Source organism: Mugil cephalus, chromosome 6 (genome assembly GCF_022458985.1).
Source record: "Mugil cephalus isolate CIBA_MC_2020 chromosome 6, CIBA_Mcephalus_1.1, whole genome shotgun sequence".
Lineage (NCBI taxonomy): Eukaryota > Metazoa > Chordata > Actinopteri > Mugiliformes > Mugilidae > Mugil > Mugil cephalus.
In genome coordinates this window covers 23,544,086-23,567,455 of record NC_061775.1, presented here as the reverse complement: position 1 = coordinate 23,567,455, position 23,370 = coordinate 23,544,086, and the positions used below count along the sequence as shown (strand labels likewise).

Sequence of the window (23,370 nt, the reverse complement as noted above, 5' to 3'; positions counted from 1 at the left end):
TCAGGATGAAGGGAGAAGTGGAAGACGGGGACGGCGACAAAGAAAGACGAGAAGAAAGGGAGGACGTCCCTGGAGTGTGACAGACAGAAAAAAAAGTTAGAATGAGAGGAAATAATAATAACGACGCGACAAAAAAAAAAAAAAGGAGGAGAAAAGGGAAAGTAAGAATGTGGAGAGAGGGATGGAAAGAAGAACTGTGAGGAGTAGCTGTGTGCGTTGCTGTGTGCGTTGCTGTGTGTGCGCGTATGTGTGCGTATGTGTGCATGCATGCAATCGCGTGGGTATGTAATGAGCCCAGCCACCCAGCTGAACAGTGGAGCAGGGTGGTGGAGCTGAGATGGAGGTCCAGGCATACAGCCTGTCAGCTCCCAGGCTTTCAACTCAGCGGCTCAGCAGTCTGCAGACCCCCCCACCCCCTACACACACACACACACACACACACACACACACACTTTCTCTCTCTAACACACTTTTGTGCACACACAGTCTTTTTGTCTCACGTACAGATGTATCCGTGCACAGAGATGCACATTCACATAAATTTGCAGCACACACACACACCTGATGTGACACATATACATCTACAGCGCCAGACATAAGATTGACTATAAAAAAAAAAAAAAAAAAGACACACACACACACCAGCATGCAAAAGACACCCACGGCACAATTTGAGCATTTCAGTGCTGAGGATGTGTGTGTGTGTGTGTGTGGGGGGGGGTTAAGGCAAGAGAAGAAGAAAAAATAGTTTTAACAGGAAAACCGATGCAACCATTAGAGACATGAATGTCTTACTGGCAATTGGCGGTAATATGTAATATAATATACCTGCAATTAGCACCTGTAATGAGAACGGTGTTAACGATGAGGGAAAAGACAAACAGAGGAGGGAGGAGGGCTTGGAATTAGAAAAGACTTCGGATTGGCTGATGCTGGAATATTAAACATTTGCGCGAACACTTGGTTTAGTTCTAAATCCAAGCAAGTGACGAACAGAGAGACGGATCAAAGGTGAGGGCTCGGTAGAACGTATACATGCCTGCCGCCTGGAACTGCACGTTTACAACTTGTTAAAAGAGGCTGGAGAAGAGGTTTCCAGACTCCGGCTCCGGGTCTGAATGAGCCCCTCAGTCACAGCCTCTGAGACACGAGCGGGATCTTTGCTCGCTAGTCCAAACGCAGACATGTAAAACTGCTAATAGAGCGCAGATTAGAGGAGGCTTACACCATTAATGGAAACTCCCTCTGAAATATTTAGTATTTAAATGGTCCTGTAAAAGCTTTAGGTTTTTTAAGAGTTGCTGCGCCTGTGCCATCAAGTCAATAAATGTATTTAAAAACCGCACGGGTTCTGGTTTTCGTTTTTATGGCGCGTTCAGCGGGGATTTGGAAGTGGTGGCTTCTTTATAGCCGATGGCATCTCACCTCCTATGCAACAACGCTTATCCTGTTATGCCGAGAATACACTGTTGTCATTGCTATTCACAATAATGGAAATCAATCCCAACATGACTTTCAATTTATTTGCATGAATAAGTAATGTGCCCTTAATTCAGCGCGCTGAAGGAGCCGAGCCCGACGCCGCTGCTGCTGCTGCTGCCGCCTCTTTTTTTTTTTTTTTTTTTTTCATGCAACTATTAGCATAAGAGAGGCTGATTCTTTTTAATCAACTAATAATGAATGTTAAGGGAGCCTGTTCAGACCGCACCATGAGACCTCACAGCTCACACACAAACCACAATACCAACCTGATGACCAATTAAAAACAGCAATCCCCAGCTCCCTGTTTGTTCTTCCACTTGCGCTCTCTCGCCTCGTCTCTGCCTGTGCAGATGCTGATTATTTTGGGAATGACAGGTAACACTTCATTATTCAAAATCACACATTTAAGATAAAAGCCATGTTTTCTCAACCCAATTAGATCTGCACCAAAATTAAAAGTGCTAGCTTTCATTTCGGTTTTCCCGTAGACTTCAAATGTAATCCTCCCCCCTCCCCCCCTTCTGTAATAATTTTATTAATTGCAATTACGTTAGTTGCTTTTCTTTAGACCCGTTAATGTGCAGAAGAGCTCTAGAGAGTTTCTCCGTGTGTGTGTGCTTGCTCATGTGAGTTGTTTCTTTCCATTTTTGTGCAGGCTGACTTTTCTCCTGAGTTCTTTCCACTTGAGAGCTGTTCCCTCAGCCCACTGGAGTTGTTTGTGCTCGTTGTAAACTACCAGTTACTGTCTATAAAAACTCTTCCTCCTAGCTCTATCTACCGATTCCCCACTGCACTTTTTTTATATATATATATATATGTGTGTGCTAGGGGGCAAGACTGCTGGGTTTGGGATCTTTCTTTTTTTTCCTTTCTTTTTTATTTTTAATATCATTGAACTTACATTTATTCATGTGGCAGCCGCTTTTGTCCAAAGTAACATACAAATAAGGTAAAAACATCTTTTTAAACTGAATTTATTTCCACTCTCGGAGTAGTTATTAGATCTCTGTAGTTTTGTGTTTTAGCCCCTGGTGTAAATATTAAGATTTATCTTGAATAATTATACCAAAAAAAAAAAAAAACATCTTCAACTCCAGATGCAGGAGGCAGAACGAGCTAATGTCATGTCTGACTGGGCTTAAAACCTGGGAACCAGTGTTTAAACAGCATTACAAGTACATGGTTAGAGTTTTAAGTTAAGCCAGTTGAAATATATCGATTTCTACGGAACAAATCCGTTTTAATCTGTTTAATAATCAACATTGAACCTTAGAAGGTTGACGATAATGATAATTTAGAGATTCCAATCGCATTTGCTCAAGCTGTCGTGCAATAAGTACGGTCGCAGAGCTTCTCAGCACAGATTAGAGTGCTGTTGAAATTTCCATCCTGTAACCATATGTGAATAATGGAAAACCTCTGCTGGATGTGCTTGATAGACTTTTACATGGGAAATCACAATAAACAGAAAGCAGATGAAGTAAAAAAAAAAAAAAAAAGGCAGTCAGTCAAACGGGGCTAAGAAAACAGCAAATCTGCAAAGCTTCCTGCAGTGTGTTGTGGATATGATGTTGAGCTGTGGTCCCTCTTTACATCCAGTCGGGTGACGGTCTGATTTTCTGGACCTCCGCCATTCGCCGTGGCAGTTTGGGATTCTTGAGTTTCAAAAACCAGAACCAGAAACGGGCCAGCTTTTAAGGCTCCACCGCTGCTCCCCGGGCGTATTGTCTGACTACTGTTTCAGATCATTACTGAGCCCCGGTAATCAAAACTGATTTATGTATATTTTCTGTGAGTGGGTATGAGAGCTCTGTACTTAGAGTTTTTATACAACTTTGTTGTGCAGCTGCACACACACAGTCTGGTTGTGTGTGATGTTATATAATCTTATTTCATCTTAGAGCTTATTTAGAATAAACAGAGGTAAAAGTTGATGCTTTTATGGTTCTCCTGCAGATTTGTGACAAATATTCCAACCTCTCTGGGTGTCACGGGTTAGAATCCGTGGCTCGTCTGCACCTCCACTCTTCACCTGCACTGCATTAGTTGTGTCAGTGATTTTGAATTTGAAGAAGCGTGGGTTTGCAATGCAACAACAACAACAAAAAAAAAGTGTTAACCCTCATTCTGCCTTTGTCTTGTTTTCCTTTCTCACTTTTCTCTCTTTTTTTCTGTCCGTTCCCTCCCTCCCTCTCTTCCTCCCTCCCTCCTCCCTCCTCTCCCGCTCCCACTCCCACTTCCCCTCCCTTCCCCTGTGCGTTCCAGTGGGTACTCCTTACTACATGTCACCGGAGAGGATACATGAAAACGGCTACAACTTCAAATCTGACATCTGGTCGCTAGGATGCCTGCTGTACGAGGTAAACTATGGGAATGTGTGCGCACACACTGTCACCTCGCAGTCGAGAGCAGGAGTGACACGAGAACACATCGGCTCAGACACACACACATAAACAAACAAACCATCCTCAGTCCAACATGTGAAGAGTACGGCAAAGTATATATAACAATACATTTAGGACCCCAACTTTTCCATATTTACCACATTTACATTCACTCCCTGGAAAAGATAAAAAAAAAAATCTACACACTTTATGGTAATAAATATCTCTGCTTTCCTCGTCCTTCTCTTCCTTCCCCGTGGCTTTTCTGAGCCGAGGCCTTTAAGACGCTCTGAGTTAAAGCTGTTTAGCCTGGGATCTGCTAAACATTGACGAGCTGGCGAGTGAAAGGACCTGACGTGGCCATGTGCTTTAGATAAGGCCGCCCAGTGACACTGACTAGTTTGATTAGTGTGGAGCTCTGCTTGCAGACCACACTGAGCGAGTGAGCAAAACACAGCGGAGGCAACAAAGAGGGAAGAGTGAGGAGGAGCAGAACCATGATGGACGTGGATGATAGCAGTCAGTCCGAACCGTTGACAACTTTCACGTGCTCCGCATGCACACAAAAACAGGCGCGGATTCTGAAACTTGCTGTCGGCTAAAGGAAACACCCACATTTTCCTCCTCCCCGAACTCCCCTGAGCTGCTGATCATTTGGGCTGCATTTCAACGCACCAGTGACTGCACCTTCTCTGCAGGCATAGAGGTGGAGAGCGCGCGAGGGAGAAGATCGAGCTCAGCTTGCAGGTCATGGTTGCTCAGAGACCGCAGTCCTTCATGCTAATTAATTCCCCCACAATGCACTGCGACAGCGAGTGTCTGTGGTTGGCTGAAAGCAGAGGCTGCTGTAGGTCACATCCATTTTTATTATATATATTTATTTATACTTTTTACATGCGTTGACATGGAAGATGTTACTTTTACTGTAAGACACGAATTTGGCGGTTGCATTAGTCTTGACATAGTTTCTTCTAGTAACATGATTAAATAATTAAAGCAATGAATAGTTTTGTTGAATTCGGGCCTTTCAGTGTAGTTAGTTTAGTTTTGGTTTGCTCGGTGCCGAGTCTTTTTTGCTAGTTGGGTTAATTTTTGTTTCGATTTCCTGCTTCACATTCAACAATGGCGACGCCATAATTTCTGAGTCGGGACAAGTCGTACAAATGTTTAACCTTTCCTCCATGTGTTCCATCTTTATTGATCCAAAACAATCAATTAGAAAATTGCGGAGATGAAGAAGAAATGCTAAGGCAGAAACACGCTTATACCAAACGGACCAATCACAGCTCTTGCGCTGTGCGTCACTGTTAGGGACGAGTGTCGTTGAGGTTTTATCTGATACTGGTGTCAAACCGGTATATTCTAATAAAGGTGCTGGTGCTTAAAGAATGGAAAACATACAAAAAAACGGGGCCTTTTTATTTTTAGGGCATTTTGTGATGTGCAAGTTGAACAGAATATTAATTTAAATGCAACTTAGACTGATAAATAAATTAACCAGTATAAAATAAAATCAACTGCTCTCCTCTCCGGTGATGCTGCTAGCTGCGCTGGCGTAGGGTCTTGCAGGGTTTTAAAACGGTACGTGTCTCCCTCCCTTGTACAATATATCGCCTTCGAGCACTTGTTGCAGAGTCTGGATCTTTTGAGGTGAAGTGCAGTCAAACTCCGACCGTTTCGCTTTAGGCATTGTGAAGGTTCACTTCCATCCACATAGTGTCGGCATGTGGGACTTTTCTTGTTATTTGCACTTTACAGATTTTCAATAAAGTTCTCGGAAGGAAAAAAAAAGGAACTAAGGGGGCGGTAATTCAAAATTCCGTGGCACTGATTTGCTTTTTGGTCTGGTTACTACTGTTTGCATCAGCCGCTATGGTACCGAGTATTGGTGCCTATTCCTAGTCACTGTGGCACGTAGTTTCATTTCAGGGGAGGTTCACACCAGGCTACAGCTTCAGGGTCTGCGTATAGAGGGTATGCATTGACCTCACTGCCACCCGGGGCCACTCCCTCCCAGAGTATCAAAAACACAGTGAAATGTATCAGTAGACACAACAAAACCGGGAGAAATGTGGATTATCAGATCAAATTAAGGACAATTGGACTCAACAATGATGAAGTGATCACAAATATTCCGTTTATTGTTTTATTGTCATTTATTGTTGGAATTGAAATAGTTACTACGTCAAAACAACAACATCCACAAACTTATCTGACAGCCCTCCAGGACGTAACTTAAGAAGTAACTTAACCAGAAAAACACAGCTTAAATTAATATCACCTGACACTGAATGTGAACCACAACACCAGGTTTCTGTGCCTGGATTCCAGTTGTTTCTTCATAATGCAGCGATACATTTACTTCTCTTTCCTTTGGCAGTAGGAGATATCTATAAAAATATATATCTTATTGCTTTTCAAATCTGACAGCTCAACCTTTTTTTTATAAATGGATTTTACAGTTTAGACACTATTAAAGCCTGTGATATAGGCTTCAGTATTAACTTCATGTTTTTTGCAGTCTGCACAGAGAACATGTTTCTTCACCCCCTTGAAATAATCCTCATTAGAGATTTCAACTTCCTTGGACACCAAAAATACTGCTTGCACGGGGCAGGATGAATGTCAGCTCTCCACCAGGAAAGAAAACGATTGGGCATTTTGTTCTGACTGGGCTATTTATTCTGCAGCAAAACTTTCAGCCAAGGCCAAGTATCCCTGTAATGTAGGAGATTTGGACGAGCGTCGCAGCCTGGACTACTGAAGATACAGATAAGACAGAAGGAGAGAGAGCAAGAGAGCACATGTGAAGGGAGAAAAAAAAAAAGTAAATAAATGAGATTTATTGCTCCCTGAGGAGGCCAGAAGGCGAGGAATAAACACGGGGGGTGAAAAAGTTTAGGCGCGTATATAGGAACAAAGTATGCAGCTCGAGATGAGTATGGGCATAGGCTGTGTAAGTCATGAGAGAGGCTGTGGAGAAGCAGGAGATGGAAGGCTAGAGAGAGCCGGAGCAGATTGGAAGAAGTGGACGGGGAAAATAACAAATAGTGAGAACGGGGTTATAGATTGCTGGAGTGAAGAGAGAGATAGGTGGTGTTCATTCAGAGAGAGAAGCACTACGTACAAGAGCAGAGACAGAACTCCAGCCATCAGGTCAAGGTGAGCCACGCATGGAGCCTGTGGAGATAAAGATTTTACAACCTCATTGTTACCAGAGGAGCTCTCACCACGCCATGCATATTCTCTTTGAAGAGCAGGCTCTGCTTCCACTGTTCTTGGTAAGAGGGCTCCGCAGTGCATTCGGTGTCAGGAAACTTACCTCTTTCTCTCCAAAACTCTCTCCTCCGTTCCTCTTTGCTCTGTTCTCCTTCTGCCTTCTGCTATGTTCCACTCCGTATGCCTTCCTTTTCCTCACTTAACCTTCAGGCATAAGGAATTCACACAGAAATCCGCGCCTGATCCCTTTGGTATTCATTGATTTCACTCTGAACATACAGTAGGCTGAGGATCGTGCTGTTTTTTTTTTTTTTTTCTTTTTCTTTTTCTTTTCCTGTGTGTGTGTGTGTGTGTGTGTGTATGTGTGGGTTTGTATCCCAGGGAGTTCGGTTCCTTATGTGTGAAACGACTCCATTTGAGAGCGCCTGCATTTTTCATTCTCGTGCCCGGGGGTTGAGTGCGGGTCCGAAGGGTATGTCCGTCAATACCTGGTCATTGTATCCGCGTCCATCTTCATCTCCCATTCTGTTTGATCCCTTTCTCCCCGTGTCTAACCTCATTACATCACATGACCCTGCCCTGTACCCTTCACACAAACCTCTTTACTCTGGTAAACAATGATGCTTGCCCGCGTTGTCTCCCAGCGTGACCGGGAAAAGAAAGGAAGAAAGAAAGAGGTTTGGTCACATCATGCTAGCCAGGGAGAATGAAAGTCTGCTTATAGTCAAAAACCACCTCGCATTTTTTACACGCTCCCGATCGTACTGTACATGGCGGTTGCCATGTTTGATATAAAGGTTGGAGGAGGGGGAGGAGGGGAATCTCTTGAAACGCTTTGCTGGAATGTGCCTCCTTCCTGTATGGAGCTCAGCCATCCATACCACTGGCTGTGCCCCGCGTCTCGATGCCTCCCGCCTCATTCCACGCCCTCCCCTCTTGTTTTGCTGTTGGTTTTATGAGGCCCCGAAATGCCGGGTTCTCAGCAGCTGGTGTTTGCATGTGATGAGCCGCCCCTGTGGCTCGCTCTCTGTATGGTATTGAATGTGAGGCTCTTTGCAAACAAAAACTGGGCATCCTTCGACTTTCTTTTCATACTGTGTTTGTATTTTTAATGCATTAACATCCACTTTCCTCATAGCACTGTCAGTATCTTGCTGTGCCGAGCCCAACAAGCAGCTTAACCCATGTGTGTAACTGTATCTTATTTTTTGTATACGCGTATTGATCAACAATCCTACATACGCTTGCTCTCCGTCTGTCCCACAGAAACATTTCTAACCTTCTTGAAGGGGGTTGATTTATTACTGAGCTATTCTTTGACTATTCAAAAGTATAGTTTAACATTAGATATGTGTCCATTAACCCTTTAACATTCCTCTGGGTCTTATATGGGGCAGCAGTAGCTTGTTGAACCAATCAGAGCTCTGTACACGAGTTGCGTTTGAGTAAATGCTTTGCGCAATATGTCAATTTCTAGAGTGATTGTGACTTTTGTGATAGAAACTTCAGAGTCTTGGCTTTCAAAAGAGGATAAGACTATGCACGAGCTCCAAAAAGTTCATGAGGTGCATTCAGTTTACTTTGGGTGTGTCCTAAATCAGAGGTCTTCAGGCCAAGGATCCCAAACTGATGGAGAGATTAAAGAAGTTTTCATTTGTTGGGTGGAAATATAAAAAAAAATATATAGAAAAATGTCTAATCAACCAAATTTTTGCGAGCCCCTGTTGAAGACCTGAAGAGAGATTAAAGAATAAGCTAAAAACGCACCATGAAACTCACAAAAGTTTTTCCTGAACTGTACATGTGGACAGAGTCAGACCGACGTCTTTCCTCTTTTTTTTTTTTTTTCCCATTTTTCGACTAGAAAGCGAAGGCATCCAAGAAACGTCCTCCTTTAAGATTCATAATTCAAACACCGCCGCTCAGTTTAGCCGCGGTGAGACCGGGACACGAAAAACTCCCTCTTAATCAATGTTCTTCAAAAGTTCAGCCCACTGGAACAATCTGGTGCTTTTCAACTCAACCCATTCATTTTTTTTTTCTTCTTTCATCCGTCCTTCTTCTCTTTTTAACATGTTGAAGCAGAGTAGTGATGACTCCGCTGGGTGTAGGTTTATGTCTAATGACTGTCCCTGCATTGTGACTCATTGCCTTGATTAATATATCATCATAAAGCCTCGTGAAGGGGCCAGGGAGCACATGAAAAAGTCATGCTTCTCCTCAGTAGTTAGTTTTATAAGAGAAGGAGAAAGAGACGAAAGGACATACATTAAACATATATTTTTCGCATCTGTGTGTTAACCTTTAAGTGTTTATTTTGATGGGGTATTTGCTATAATTATATGTGCGTTTCTAAATGAGTAAGTGAGAACTCGGGTCCCAGGCTGTGGAGGCTCCAGGGATGAAGGGGTGGGGGGAGGGGGGGGAGAAGACGGGAAGCCTCGCGCAGCTTCTTTTAATTGGCGTACGGGGAGAGGAGCCGGCGAGAGGGGGTGGGATCAACGTTAATTAAACTGGAAGGCCCGATCCAGACCTCTTGCACGCACGGGGACGCTAGCTTTACATGCCTGGGCTGGGGAGAGCTCAACCTGGCCAAATGAAGAGCTGAGAAACAAAGGAGGGAAAAGCGTGTGTGTTTATTTTTATCATGCATCTTTGTGAGGACCAGTATTTGGTTTCAGCCGTAATAGTAGTAGTAGTAGTAGTGAGAAAACATCTTTTTAAGCCAATCTTGGTTTGGGGATAGATCTTCAGATGCACCTCGGAGGGATTAAGGTTAGAATTAGTTTTAGGTAGCAGGTGAAGGGGGGGGTTGGCTGTTGTTATGTCAAGAGGGGAAGGTATTATGTCAGTGCAGGTCCTCAGAAATATAGAGGTGCAAAGGGACGTGTGTGCTTGTATGTGTGTGTGTGTTTGTGTGTGTGTGTGTGTGTGTGTGTGTGTGTGTGTGAGGATGTGCGTGTGTCCTGCCACCAGCAGCTCACACCCCTTAGACAGACAGCAGGCATGCGTGTGCATTGTATGTCTCTTGAATATCAATGAACCATACACACACACACATTCACATTCACATACACACACACACACACACACACACACACACACACACACACACGAACACACACACGAACACACACCAGGGCCTCAGAGGTCAGAGAGTGAGTCAATCATCTAAACCGTTGCGACGACACAGTCTGAAAAAGGAGTACGAGTGTGTGTGCGTTTGTGTGTGTGTGTGTGTGTGTGGGTATGCATCTTTATGCTTGTGTGTGTGTGTGTGTGTGTGTGTGTGTGTGTGTGTGTGTGTGTGTGTGTATACACAGTGTGAGAGCAGGGGGCCGGCAGCTGTCAGGGGCTAGGAGCAGCAGGCACTAATGAAGCAGATGAATAGTGCAAAAACTCCCAAATACAAACAGGACAGTTGACATTTTTCATCTGTCAAAAGGAGAAGATGCATGAAAATACGACGGGGTCTTGTTTAACCCTTTGCCTCCTGGTGTCTATCGCTGGCTGCTTTCCTTCCCTTTCTCTTTATGTCTGCTTCTGTCTCACTTCTGTCTCTTTTTTTTTTCCACTTTTTTAACTCATCAGGATGCACGCTGCATCTTGCACACTGCTAAAAGATGTGTATATGTATATATATTCATATATATATATTTATATATGTAGAGAGAGATATATACATGTACAGTACTTGTTATAAAGCAATTAAGAGTGTTTCCCACATGGTCCTTTTCCAACAATTAAAATGAACTTTTATAGCAAGTAGTTGGCATCTTTATTTCTTCTTCTTTCCCTAAACATGGGCATGAACAGACTCATACCCTTGTGAAAGAAAGCCAGCTGAGCCGGAGTCCGCCTGGCACTGCCCTCTATTTTTTTTTTTTTTTTTTTTTTTTTTAAATAAACACATTATTGAGCTCTCGCCGACCAGCTTATTGGAAAGTGGTTTGATTCTGAAATGAAAGTGCAAGATGTCCTTCGACCTTGATGACAAATGACTCATACTAGAAATCCGAAGTTCTCTGGCGCCCACGGTGCATGTGATGTATTTATAGGCTGACACGAACGGCTGATTAGTACGTGATGTACGTGTTGCAGGAGGTTTGGTATTATTACTGGTTCTGCATTTAATATACACTCTATTTGGTGCCCAAATGATTAAGTTATTTCACCTCTCAGACTTCTTATGTCATCATATCTATTCATGGCTTTCAAAGCTGAGACTTGTGTGTTTGTCTTGGGCTCAGCATTGGTAACCTGGAAAAATGTGGGGAGAGTGAGTCATTTGAGCAAAACCTTGAAGGTCCCACGTTATGCAGAAGTCATACGTCTCCATAGCCTGTGTTTGAGGCCCCAGAAGTGAAAAATTCTCTCACGTCCCTCACAAGTTGCTCGACTTTTTGTCAAATGTGTACTCAAAGAGACGGATCTGAGACTTTTCCCTTCTTGACGTCATGCGGGGGACGCTATCTTTGACCCGTCCCCCCGGGTAGATCAGCCCGCCCCCTAAAATTACCAAGTGGATGCCATTTTTTTTCTCCTGGCGAACACACGTGGCAAAGGTACTTACAAAGCACAGACATTGCTCTGTTGTTGGCTACGTCAACGTACGAACCGTAGCAGTTAGCAGAAGCTAGTTAGCTACACAGTAGTAACTGTAACGACGCATACGAACAAACTAAGTAACGTATTCTTCTCCTTCTGGGTCAGATTCTGGTTCAAACTGGTGAGGTTGAGCGACAGCGTCTGTACCAGCCATAGTAATAAATCCACCATAAACATTAGCACATGGTAGCACCATGGTTCCTGAGAGGGGCGTGGCTAGACACAGCTCATTAACATTTAAAGGTACAGGCGCAGAAGTAGCCTGTTCTCAGTGGAGCTCACTAAAGCCACTTTATGACTGAAATTCAGGACCAAGGCTGAATTTGGGAATTTTTAAGTTGGACCTCTGACATCTATATGAAATTGTTTTAAAAATGTATAATATGGGACCTTTAACAATGTGACTCACACTTTATTGATCCACAACGGCCATTGTTTGGTCCCAGTAGCTCAATTGCACATATAAAAAAAAATAAAAATAGGTGTAATAATAATAAATCAGAATATTATTTTATGGTGAGTGTGCATTTTAAAGGATGCACTCCTGTTTTTCAAGCTTTGCTACACTATATTGATCACTGTTGAATTAAATCTGAAATCTCAGGCCACGGATACGAGGCTTTGTTACAAATAGAAGTGTATCCTTGCTGACACACACAGGAAAATGCATTTCCGCAGGCATCTTATCACTGTCAGCCGCCTGCTGCGTCAGCCTCAGTGGCGATGCTTTGAGCGGAGGGAGAGATGGATAGCGGGACACCCGTTACTTAATGTTCTTGTGTATTTTAGTGAGCTGCACTTTATTAATATGTCCGTTTGATTAAGAGGCCAGATGAATGCGTGGTGGTAAATTATGTCCGGAGGAGAGATGGCCCACTGAGATTCTGCTGCCGTCATCTCGACTTCACCACTGGGAGGAAGCTGAGACAGAGACTCTGTCAGAAACGAGAACTTTTCCGTCTCTGCGCCATCAATGTTTGACACGTCTTTTACTGAAGGCCGCGGTGATGAAGTTGTGTACAAGTTGACGATGTGCTCGGCACTTTTTTGGGCCGTGCCAGTGAATTATGCTCGTAGCTACTCGCACACACAGTGAAGCACTTGGCAAGGTTTCCTGGTGTCTTACAGTAATTCTAGACTTGCAAGCGAGCTGATAAAGACAGAGCTCTAACCGTGTGCATTAATTCTCCCGATAAAAACGCATCAGCCCCCTTTTTTCCTTATTGCTCCTATTAACTCAGAAATATTTTGTCTGTAACGTGCCTGATATTAGGAAGGTGGCACATTCACACCAACCCGCTGTATTCTGTATGGAAGGATTCCATTTGGATTCATATGTGGAGGCTTTATTCTCATGTTTCACACATCCAATTAGCAGGCTGTCAAACACATACCGTACCTACTCCAACAATAATGCAGAGACACCTGAAAAGTGGTCGAAATAATAATGTGTCAAATTTCATCTGCCCACTGCTAAACCTGTGATGTATTTTGTTTTTGTTTTTTTCTTCCCTGCCTTCCTCGTCCTATTATTATATGTAGCACTGGGTGCACTTCATTCCAATTTGCCGTCATTTTCTTGCTTTCAACGCATCCGAAGTTTAGGAACATACACCGAGAGCACATTTCAACTGGAGATTGTTACTAATTAAACAAAAAGTAGACAATCATGGTGCAAGCCTGCAAATACACAAAAGAGGATAAGTGCCTATTAGTGGTCCTTCAACGTTTTTCAGGCCGTTTTTTTAAGGACCCTGAAACTGTTGGAGAGACGAAGTTAGGACTAAATGTGTTCTATATAAAACTTGGCCTAGTGCTAATAATAAACATATATTATTAACAGTTCGCATAAATATTAAGCTGTAAAAATAATGCACGGGTTCAATTTTTTTATTATTATTATTTCAAACATGCAACTGCTGTATTTATTTATCTGGAAATAATTGACAGAATCATGTTTTAACTTTAACTGTGAATCACAGAGTCATTTTGGCCTCAGTAGTTGACTGATGGGAGTGAGCTGCACTGTTAGCTTCTCTTTTGCTAATGTTGCAGCGTGCAGGACTGATTAGCTTCTCGGCCAACTGCGGGGAACCTGACAGAGTCGGCATGTAACACGGCCTTGTGATTGGCTCAGCAGTGATAGGGGCGGGGCCTACTGGCCATTTATTAAAGCATGTTGGATTCATGTTAATATTTATTTAAAGAAATTTGTGGGAGAAAATTTTTAAAAAATATATAAAAAACGTCTAATCAACCAAGGATTTTGCGACTCCCCTGCAGAACCCCCACGTAACGACTTTTGTGCTAAACGTTTACATCGATACGTCTGAAAAACCACCTCATGAGAGCTTAAAAGATTTTTAGCTTCAGATATTTTAAATATTTAAGTGTTTTTATTGCAATATTTAGGTTTTTTTGCATTTATAGGGCTAATGGAAACACAACAAGTCAGATTGTTCTCTGATCTTAAAAAAAAAAGGTATTGAACTATTGAACTGGAATATGCATCTGTACTGTGCAACATACTTATAAAAAGATTTTTCATAAGACTACCCAAGAATGCTTAATAAAAATCTGCTTTGATATCTTGTTCATTGTGCCCTTGCTGCAGCCCACCTTGCAGTAATATTCTTCTGTAAATAAGCAAAAACCACATCTGCAAGCTCCAGTATTTCCAGCGAGTTCGTTACCCCGTCTGTGTTTGTGGCAATGGCCGAGCACTTAAGACTTGCTGTGTTTGCTTCAAAAGCACTGAGTCACATTAAAAATATTTGAGTGTTCTCGTTAGGTGAGTCCGCCGCGGGCCTCCCCGTCCGCATGCACCTTTTTTTTTACAACAATAAGAAGTGAGTCAGTCACTAAGCCTGGCAAAAAATAGCATTCAGGTTTTTCTATTCTTAGAAAAGCAGGAAGGATTCTTCACCGGTTTCCACTCGCCAGCAAAGGTCTCCTCGTGCTTTCCGCTCTTCCTTCCCGTTCCCATTTGCCCTACCTCTGCTCCGCTTGCTTGCGTTTGTTTTCTACGGAGTGCGGTTTTCTTGCTGCTCCAGCAAACTGAAAAATTCTTCTCCCGTATCCCTGCAACCTTTTTCTTCTTCTTCTTCTTCTTCTTTCTTTTTCTCCGCTCCGTCTTTCCTCTCATTTTCCTCATGTAAGTTTTGGAAGCAGGCGTCCCAGAAAAGGCCAACAGGCTAGAAAAAACACAAAAAAAACAAAAAACACATAAGCTAAGGGAAGCTTTCATGGATTTTTGTTATACCCCCCGCCCCAAAAAAAACAGATTTTATTTATTCTTACACAAAACTTCAGATATTGAGTTGCTGTCTTTCTTCTTTCTTATTTTGTTTCTCACACTCGGTTAATCAATAACATACATCTCGAATGCTGTAAACTGCACACTCTGCTCGTTCCATACAGTACAGCGTCTTCTTTGTAGGACCTGTTGAGAGTTTTATTGGTTGTTTTTCCTGCTGTTTTAACATCACTCTCTGACAGTCTTTGTTCATGTCTCGTTCCCCGTTTCTCTCTATATGTCCCTCTCCTGTCTCTTGATACCTCTGTGCTACAGATGGCAGCCTTACAGAGCCCGTTCTATGGGGATAAGATGAACCTCTACTCCCTTTGTAAGAAGATAGAACAGTGTGACTACCCCCCACTTCCCTCAGATCACTATTCAGAGGAGGTAAGTACTAATAGTGGACTGACAGTAGTCTTGACTCCTGAACGTCTGGTAAAAAAAAACAAAACAAAAAAAGAGAGACTTGACTTTCTTTTTGCCAGTTGCCTGATTTTTACTCGTACAGACTCTTAAATTTATTCGTATATGATCGTGAAATCCCAACCATGTGCCTGAGCTGTAGTACAAGATGATATTACTCTGTGATCAAAAGCCTGGCTACGATTCTGACCGTCTGAAAATTAAACGCACATATCAAAAGCATCTGGCGAGTGCGGTGAAACTAAACGGGGCTAGCGTGTCGTGTTTCCCCAACTAAACGTTAAATCATCTGCTGTAATTCTGTGAAGCAAAGCAATGTAACGTAGTCGGGCTGCGGTTAAAGATCGCCTTATTGCTGATTACTGGTGGCATGTGCATGGATCTGCATGGCTTTGTGTTTGTGTGCTCTCTTTGTGTGGGTGGCATATTTTTTCTGTTTCTCTTAAATGCATTTGCTCACACACGCGAAACCTTCTGACGCCGACTCGCAGTTTGCATGTGAATCCACTGCAGGTATTTGGCCCATCTCACAATGAATCTGTCCCTTATTTACCTGAAGTGTCCCTACACATTAACAGTACAGATGTCCCCTCGTATCTGATCTAACTACAGGACCATACTTGTGTTTTTTTTTATATATATAGTGTCAACAGTGTTGGGATGTAACTTCAAAAACGTAATGCATTACTTATTATTTGTTACTTTAATTAGTCACATTACAATATTACTGTCTTTGAATTTTAAGGCATTGCATTATTTTTAAGTAACTTTCACCAAAATAACTGGAAATATGGATTTTGTGTTTTCAATAGTCTCAACACATCCAGTGAGAAGACTAAGCAAGGCTAACGCTAACAACAGTACAATATAATGGCTGCAGTTATGGCTCACGGCGCAGTATGATAGAGATACTGTGACTTTAGGTGTATTCATATTGAAATCAATATTACTAGAAGCTACTACTCTATGTTGTTACCAAAGCACCTAAAGAGAGCTGGAACCACACTAGATTTTTCCTTAAATCGCAAAATGCTACTTTGCAAGGTACAGAGATTTTTTGACTATACGCTAATCTCGAATTTGTATAAAAACTTAAATAATTTAGTTAATTTCAGGTTTAAAATACATTATAATGCGCATTACTAACATTTGTACCGAGTAAAATATTACATTACATTTTTTGTAATGTCTTAGATTACCGTGTTACAGCAAAAAGTAATGCATTACAGTAATTACATTACTTTTGTAATGCGTTACTCCCAGCACTGAGCATCAATAACAATACAAATTGTCTCAAGATACTTTATAAAAATTGGCAAGGACTTCACGATAAGTATCACGATACCAGAGTCACGATACATTATTGCAATATCATGATATTGCAATATATTTCAATGTTCTACACAGTTCACTGAGGAATTTTAAATTACAGTGATAATTAATTCGACAAATTGAGCCAAAAAACAATATTAATCCAAATGATCCATTTCAAGTTTGTTGCACAGGTGTGGAAGTCGTTTACGATCGACCCAGAACGAGACTTTTTACGTTTCTTTTAAAATCGATATTGTATCGGAAGAAAAAACATCGCGATATATTGCCATATCGATATTTTTTCTCACCTTTATTATTTGGTCAAAATTACATTCTGGCTTTTTTTTATTAGCTAGAGAAGTAGCTTCTGTGAAGTTAAACAAAAACGTTGCCTGCACCATGATAACAATAAGTAAAAAGATTAAAATATTAAGTTTAAATGATACGTACTTCTACATCTAAACTTTTTTTAAGCCACAAACTGATTTACCTATTGTGTCTTTTAATTCCTTCCACTCTATTAATGCATGCACAAGCCCACAGTGGCTAATTTTACGGGGCTATCCTCATCTCTCTAGTCAAATAGTGAACCCTCCAGAGGCGGCCTGTTATTATACTGTGGTATTTACTTCATTAGGCTGACAAAGGCTAATTGTGAGGTGTTCTAAGCCTCTGTGCCGCATGTGTGTGTGTGTTTTTTTTTTTTTTGCAAGAGAAATTATGCAAGTGTATATTTGTTACAAGAGCTCTCCCCACACACACACACACATGCACACACACCACGCTGAGCTTCTGCGTTGCCCCACATGTCACCCCCATCCAGGAGAAAGGAAGACAAAGCGAAAGAGAGAGGGAATGATAGGGCGATGGAGAGATGGAGATGAGGGGGGTGCCTGCAGCGCCTGTCTGGATGTAAACAATGCTCCTGAAGGATCGGCAGCAAACTGTCAGCTGCTCATCTTTGTTGTGTCATTTAACCATCTCCGTCTATGCCCCCCCTTACCCCACCACACGCCTCCCTTCACTAGCTCCCCACACCCTCCACCTGACACTCCCCACCCACCCCACTCGCCATGCAAAGAAGCGCATGAATATTTTACATATCTGCATCTCTGCACCCTCTTTCCCTCCCCTCCCCTCCCCTCCCTCCCCCTCTCCCCATCTCCATTCTGTGCGACTAATTCTCAGACTGTCTGAATTTGCATCTTTTTTCTCACTTTCGCTCACACACACACACACACACACACATCTATACACTGAGGCTGATGAGAGCTCGTCCAAGCCAGTGCCACGCAACAGCGGCCAGGAAGTCGGCAGACGGTTACCATAGCGACCTGGTGTAGATGTATTTTTTTTTTCTTCTTCTTCTTCTATCTCTTATTATCTTCTTTTTTTTTTAATGATGGCTGGCGGTGGCTGTTCCGCCTGCGAGCCTGTCTATCTATCTGCTCCAATCAACCGCCGCGCTCTGCTTCAAGTGCGAACGCCGTCTCCGGATGGCAGCGGAGTGGCAGCGGCGTGCACGCGCCCGCACGTTTGCCGGGTGTGTGCGTGTGTGCGTGTGTGTGTGTGTGTGGGTTTTTTCCGGGGGTAGAATTGGATCCAGCGGACCAATAAGCGATTAGCGGCCCAGCTTTGCATGTGTGTCTCGGTTGGGGATGGGCATCGATAGCCGGTTCTTTTTTTTTTTCGTGGATATCATTAGCCTTCATGCTTATCGATTCCCCTTATCGATGCTTTTCATGCAGAATCTTTACGTCGTAGTCCAGATGGTGGCGGTAATGCACCTAAAAGTTGTTTGCCAACTGCCATAAAACAAAAGAAAAAGAAACTTTACGTCGGTCGAAGCACGTCATTCGTATCACGTGACGAAAAGGAATGGCGGAGAGACTGAAACGGTCCAAAAGGGACTAGTGATAGCACAGGGTGCGACTTATGGAGCACCGTGATTTCAAGCAAGAGCGGCAACACCACCGACATGTTGAAGAATTTGAAGCAACGACACACGGCCTTAAATGCCGAAAGTGTCATGTGTTCATTGATCTCTGATCAACAAGTGCACTAAAAATTTCTGTTGTTTACATGAAACCATGAACACCTACATTTGCTAAGCTAAAACTTCACAGTGGGAATCGATAAGGTAATCGATAAAACATAGGTCTGCGACCCTCAGGGAGTCTGTGGAGGTACTGCAGGGGAGTCGCAAAATCTTTGGTTGATTAGACATTTTTTATATATTTAATTTCCCCCCACAAATTTAAATTTCTTTAAATACACATTAACATGAATCCAACATATGTTACTAAGGCGATAATCGATAGCTTAAATCAAAGTGATAATAATAATGTATATTGAGTTTAATATAGAACACATACAGAGGGTAGGGGGGCCTAGTTTTTCAGTCCTCGGCCTGAAAAATGTTGGTGAGCCCTGCGACAAAGAATCTGATCGACGCAGAATCGATAGTAGAATCAGTATCAACAAAACCTCAGCGATGCCCATCCCTAGTCTCGACCTGTTGCTACGTCGCTGCTCTCTCTGCTAGAGCGTCAGCTAGAGCGGTTTGTTCATTTCTCTGGAGTTCACATTGACAGTATCATCTCTCTCTTTCTCCCACCAGCTGAGGAAATTGGTAGATATGTGCATCAACCCCGACCCAGAGAAGAGGCCGGACATCGCGTACGTGTACGACATCGCCAAACAAATGCAGCATGTGACGCAGGGCATCTGAAGCCCTCCAGGGTTACACACACTATGCCTCGCAGAAAACTCCTCCCCATCGTCCCTACTTGCTTTTCATGCTGGACTCATAACACATCTGTCAGATTTTTTTTTTTTTTTTTTTTTTACAAAAACTTGAGAGTTTATCTCCTTGTAATAAGTAGTGCATGTAACAGTAATGGTACAGTCTATAATCTGACCCAAACCCTTTTTTTTTTTTTTTTTTTCCTGTAAAGGTTATAGAGAATATACTTTATTTTTTTTCTGGAGTACCCATTCCTTTACACTTCAGCAATGTTATCACACATTTAAAATCAGTGTATTGTTGTGTTGTTGGCTTCAAAGCACGTCCTCTGTCCATGCAGCCGAACGAAGCCAAGGCAAGAAGATTACAATGTTCAGTGTTCAACGGTTTCAAATGTTATTTCTAGCAGGCTTTCCATGTGTCACATTAGTTAGCAAACGGCACAAAAAAAAAAACAAGAACGAAAATGAAAACCTTGAGCTAAAATTAAAGTGAAGAGCAGCAAAATCTCAGACGTAACACGGCGTGCTGCACTTTTTTACCCTGGTACTGGAAGGGTGATCATGTCTAATGAATGTATTAGAAAAGGAAGGATTATTTAGAAGGTAGACTAGAGCAGTGCTAGGGGGAGAACACGGGCAAATGTCTTCGCAACACATTGAATGTAAGTCATTTTGACATCTGTGTATTGTCTTTGAAAAAGTCAGGACGCCTCTGTTTTTTGACAGCCTGCTTGGCATGAAAGCAGTCGTACATGTGCTGTTTACCTTAGTCACTGACATCAAAATATTCCCCTTCTTTTTTTTCTCGGTTCAACTTGAGCACGGCTTTTCTTCCCCGTGGTCCGGTGGATGCATCTGACGCACCAGAGAGAGGCGGTCTAACTAAACAAGGGGTTGTTAACGTTGCTGTGTAGGTTGCAGTGTCTTCTGTTTGTCTCTTTTAAAAAATAACAAAAACGACATGAGAGGTACTTTCCCCACTGAGGCTGTCCACTCTGGAAATACGTCGCGGTTTGCCCCGACATGTGTCCTCAGTTTAGAGGAAAGTCACACGCAGAAAGCAGCTCATATTATGTAAAAGTATCTTTTATGAAAAATATGTCAAACAGAAAGAAAGAAAGAAAGAAAGAAAGCACCAATGGGGCGAACTTTACTGTACATAGGGAAGAATAAAACTTCCACTGTATAAATAGAGGGTTTTAAAGACCTTTTATTCATTTGGAAGGTGGGAACGATGATATACATACAGTATAATATATGTATATGTATTTTTTTTTTTTTTTTTTTTTTGGCAGGTTTTCAGTGGGTCAAAAAAGACCAGCACTGAGAACCACAGGTTTACATTATGACAGTGGGCCTGTTCAGACCTCGCCTTAAGAGCCGATCTGGGCCGTCCGACCGCGAGTAACTGACTTTAGGTAAAAACCCCGACTTATCTCAGATGGATCTCTACCGCTGCTCCACAGCCGAGGACATTGTGCGCGTGCGTTATGACTTTGGCTTCACACGTTTATAACTCCGACCCTGGAACCTTAATCTCCGTTAACACAGGAAACACTTAAACACCTGCCGCTCCTTGTACATCAGCGCGACCACATTAACAAATAACACAGAATCACACTCGCGTACTTCGTTAGTCTAATAGAGTAATTGACTACCTCCTGGTAAAAAATTTGCAAAAACTTTAGTATTTTTTATTGATATTGTAACAGTAAGTCAAAACAAAAAATGACTTGGGAAATTATGCTATGAGGTTAACATTTTTGCAAATTAATGAATTTAATGAATGACACAAAACTCCGCTGACACACACACACACACACACACACACACACACACACATATACACACACATATACATATATATGTGTATGTATATGTATAAGTATAATATCACACTACTCAAGGAATCTGAATGTAAATGTGATCAGATCAGAGATCAGATCCCTATTAGGTGCTCAGATCTTGATCCGCGGTCTGAACGGGCCCAGTGACTCCCCTATCGAAGGTGTAGTAGGTAAACGATGATTGATAGCGGTTTATTTCAGTGTCTTATGAATTCTTTTTTTTTTTTTTTTTTTTTTTGTTAAATCAAATAGCCTGTTAACCCGTCATTCAATTTGAACTCCAAATGTTGTTCTGTTAACATTTAGTACTATTAACATGTGTTATACATAAAAGCAAAGCTTTATGGGTGCAACGAAAATGTAAGTTATTTTGTTTTGCCTAACAGAAGATTTTTAGTATGTTGTTTGTTTGGGACTTGCAAATACAGAGTTTGCAGTTTTTGTTTTTCAGTCGTTATACCTTGTCCTTGGATGTTGTTCCTATGTGTCGCCTTTAATTCACACGACATTTCTTTTTGTTAATCTTCTGTTTCTATGCTTTCTGAATAAGATAAACTGCATAGCACCAAATCATTTCAGTATTTCATGGATTTTCAGGGGGAGCTATTGCTTTAAAGCACTTTTTTTAAAGACATTTCTATTTTTAAAGCTTTACAGAGTTTAAAACTATGGTAGTGTTTAACAACGGAATACCAGAATAGATGGTTTAGGAGAAATTGTCTGTTTTTTTTTATCCCCCTCGTATTTAATTAAAGCACCTGGTGCATTCGTATTGGCTTCGAAATGCATTTACTTTACATCGAAGGCCTTTCACTGCACCAAAGCACCGTAGTGATAGAGTCTATCTCTGCAATTAAGGTTGTTGTTTACAAGCAGAAGCAGAGACTAAGGATGTTTAATACAGAGTGCTCTGTCACTTTAAGGGTGACGCCTCGTCTGTGTGTAACGCACACCAGTACTGTGTCCCGGGCCTTTTAGCTTCGCCACGTTTACCGTCCTCCCAGCCCTCTGAAGTTATGGAAGAGCCCACGTGTTGTCAACAGAGTAAAATACTGGCAACTAATATTTATTGTCTTGGTAGTTTAGTTGTTTTTCTGAATATGTCATGTGAAATGGAAAAAAAAAGTGCCCTTATCAAGAAAAAATGCCTTGTATGCAAACTCAATGTAATAAAGCTTTCAAATTTCTTTTGAACATTAGAGTGAAGTGCTTTGAAGCTCTTGGCGGGTTTTTAACTGGTTTCATATTTCTTCTCGTTATTTTGAAGTCTGCATCCAAACTGCCAGACACCAAGACCAGTCGATACAGAGCTTCAGTTTCAGACCCGGTGGTTCAGGGCCGTTTTCTAAAAGACGTTTTCTTGTTTGAGTTTACAATGGGGATGCTTCAATTAGGACACACTCGAGGAAAATTGTACCAGGGTGAAGGTAAGTACAGTTGAGTCCATACAGGTTTGGACACTGGCGCATTTTCTGCCTTTATTTTGGTTTGTTTGTTTCTGTACGTTCCCTTAATCAAAATATATTTAAAATTCAGTTATACTCTAAAGGGAAAGGTCTGTAATTTGTAGTCAAACACTGTTTCATGTGGATGTTGTGGGATATTCCTTCATCATTTCTTCACCAGTTAACTCTTTTTGGAGCAAGGAACCATATCTGGTAACTTCAGCACACATTTTAAATTACCTGTTCTTCTCAGTGAGGTTTAGAAGCATGTGGTTTTCATTCAGCCAATCGGAGGAGATCAAGGAAACGCTCTCAAATCGGGGTCGAATGCGGCTTTCTACATCCATCTCTGCATGAACGCTGAGCACAACGGCTTTATTAGCTACCAGGCGTTACCAAGCCTCCTAGTGTTGTCTAATGTGATAATGTTGACAAATGCCTGAATCAGCATTTAATGTTCTAATGGTCTAAATACATTTCTTTACACTGCTGAGACCCAACGATTTGTTTCGAATGCATCTTAATTTCTTTGGGATTGGGATTAGTAGGACCTAAGAAGTATGAAAAAAACAAAAAAACAACCATCATTTTTGAACTGGAAG

At 42.0% G+C, this 23,370-nt stretch overlaps 1 protein-coding gene across 1 annotated transcript in view; it reads left to right on the top strand.

Annotated features, from left to right (window-relative positions):
* The window catches only part of nek7 (NIMA-related kinase 7), a 64,862-nt gene extending 42,345 nt beyond the window's left edge, over window positions 1-22,517 (top strand). The window contains exons 8-10 of the mRNA XM_047586663.1: window positions 3,748-3,842; window positions 15,265-15,378; window positions 19,349-22,517. Of these exons, the coding sequence (XP_047442619.1) occupies window positions 3,748-3,842; window positions 15,265-15,378; window positions 19,349-19,459 (320 nt within the window). The 3' untranslated portion in view covers window positions 19,460-22,517. The remainder of the gene's footprint in view (window positions 1-3,747; window positions 3,843-15,264; window positions 15,379-19,348) is intronic.
* The last annotated feature ends 853 nt before the right edge of the window (window positions 22,518-23,370 follow it).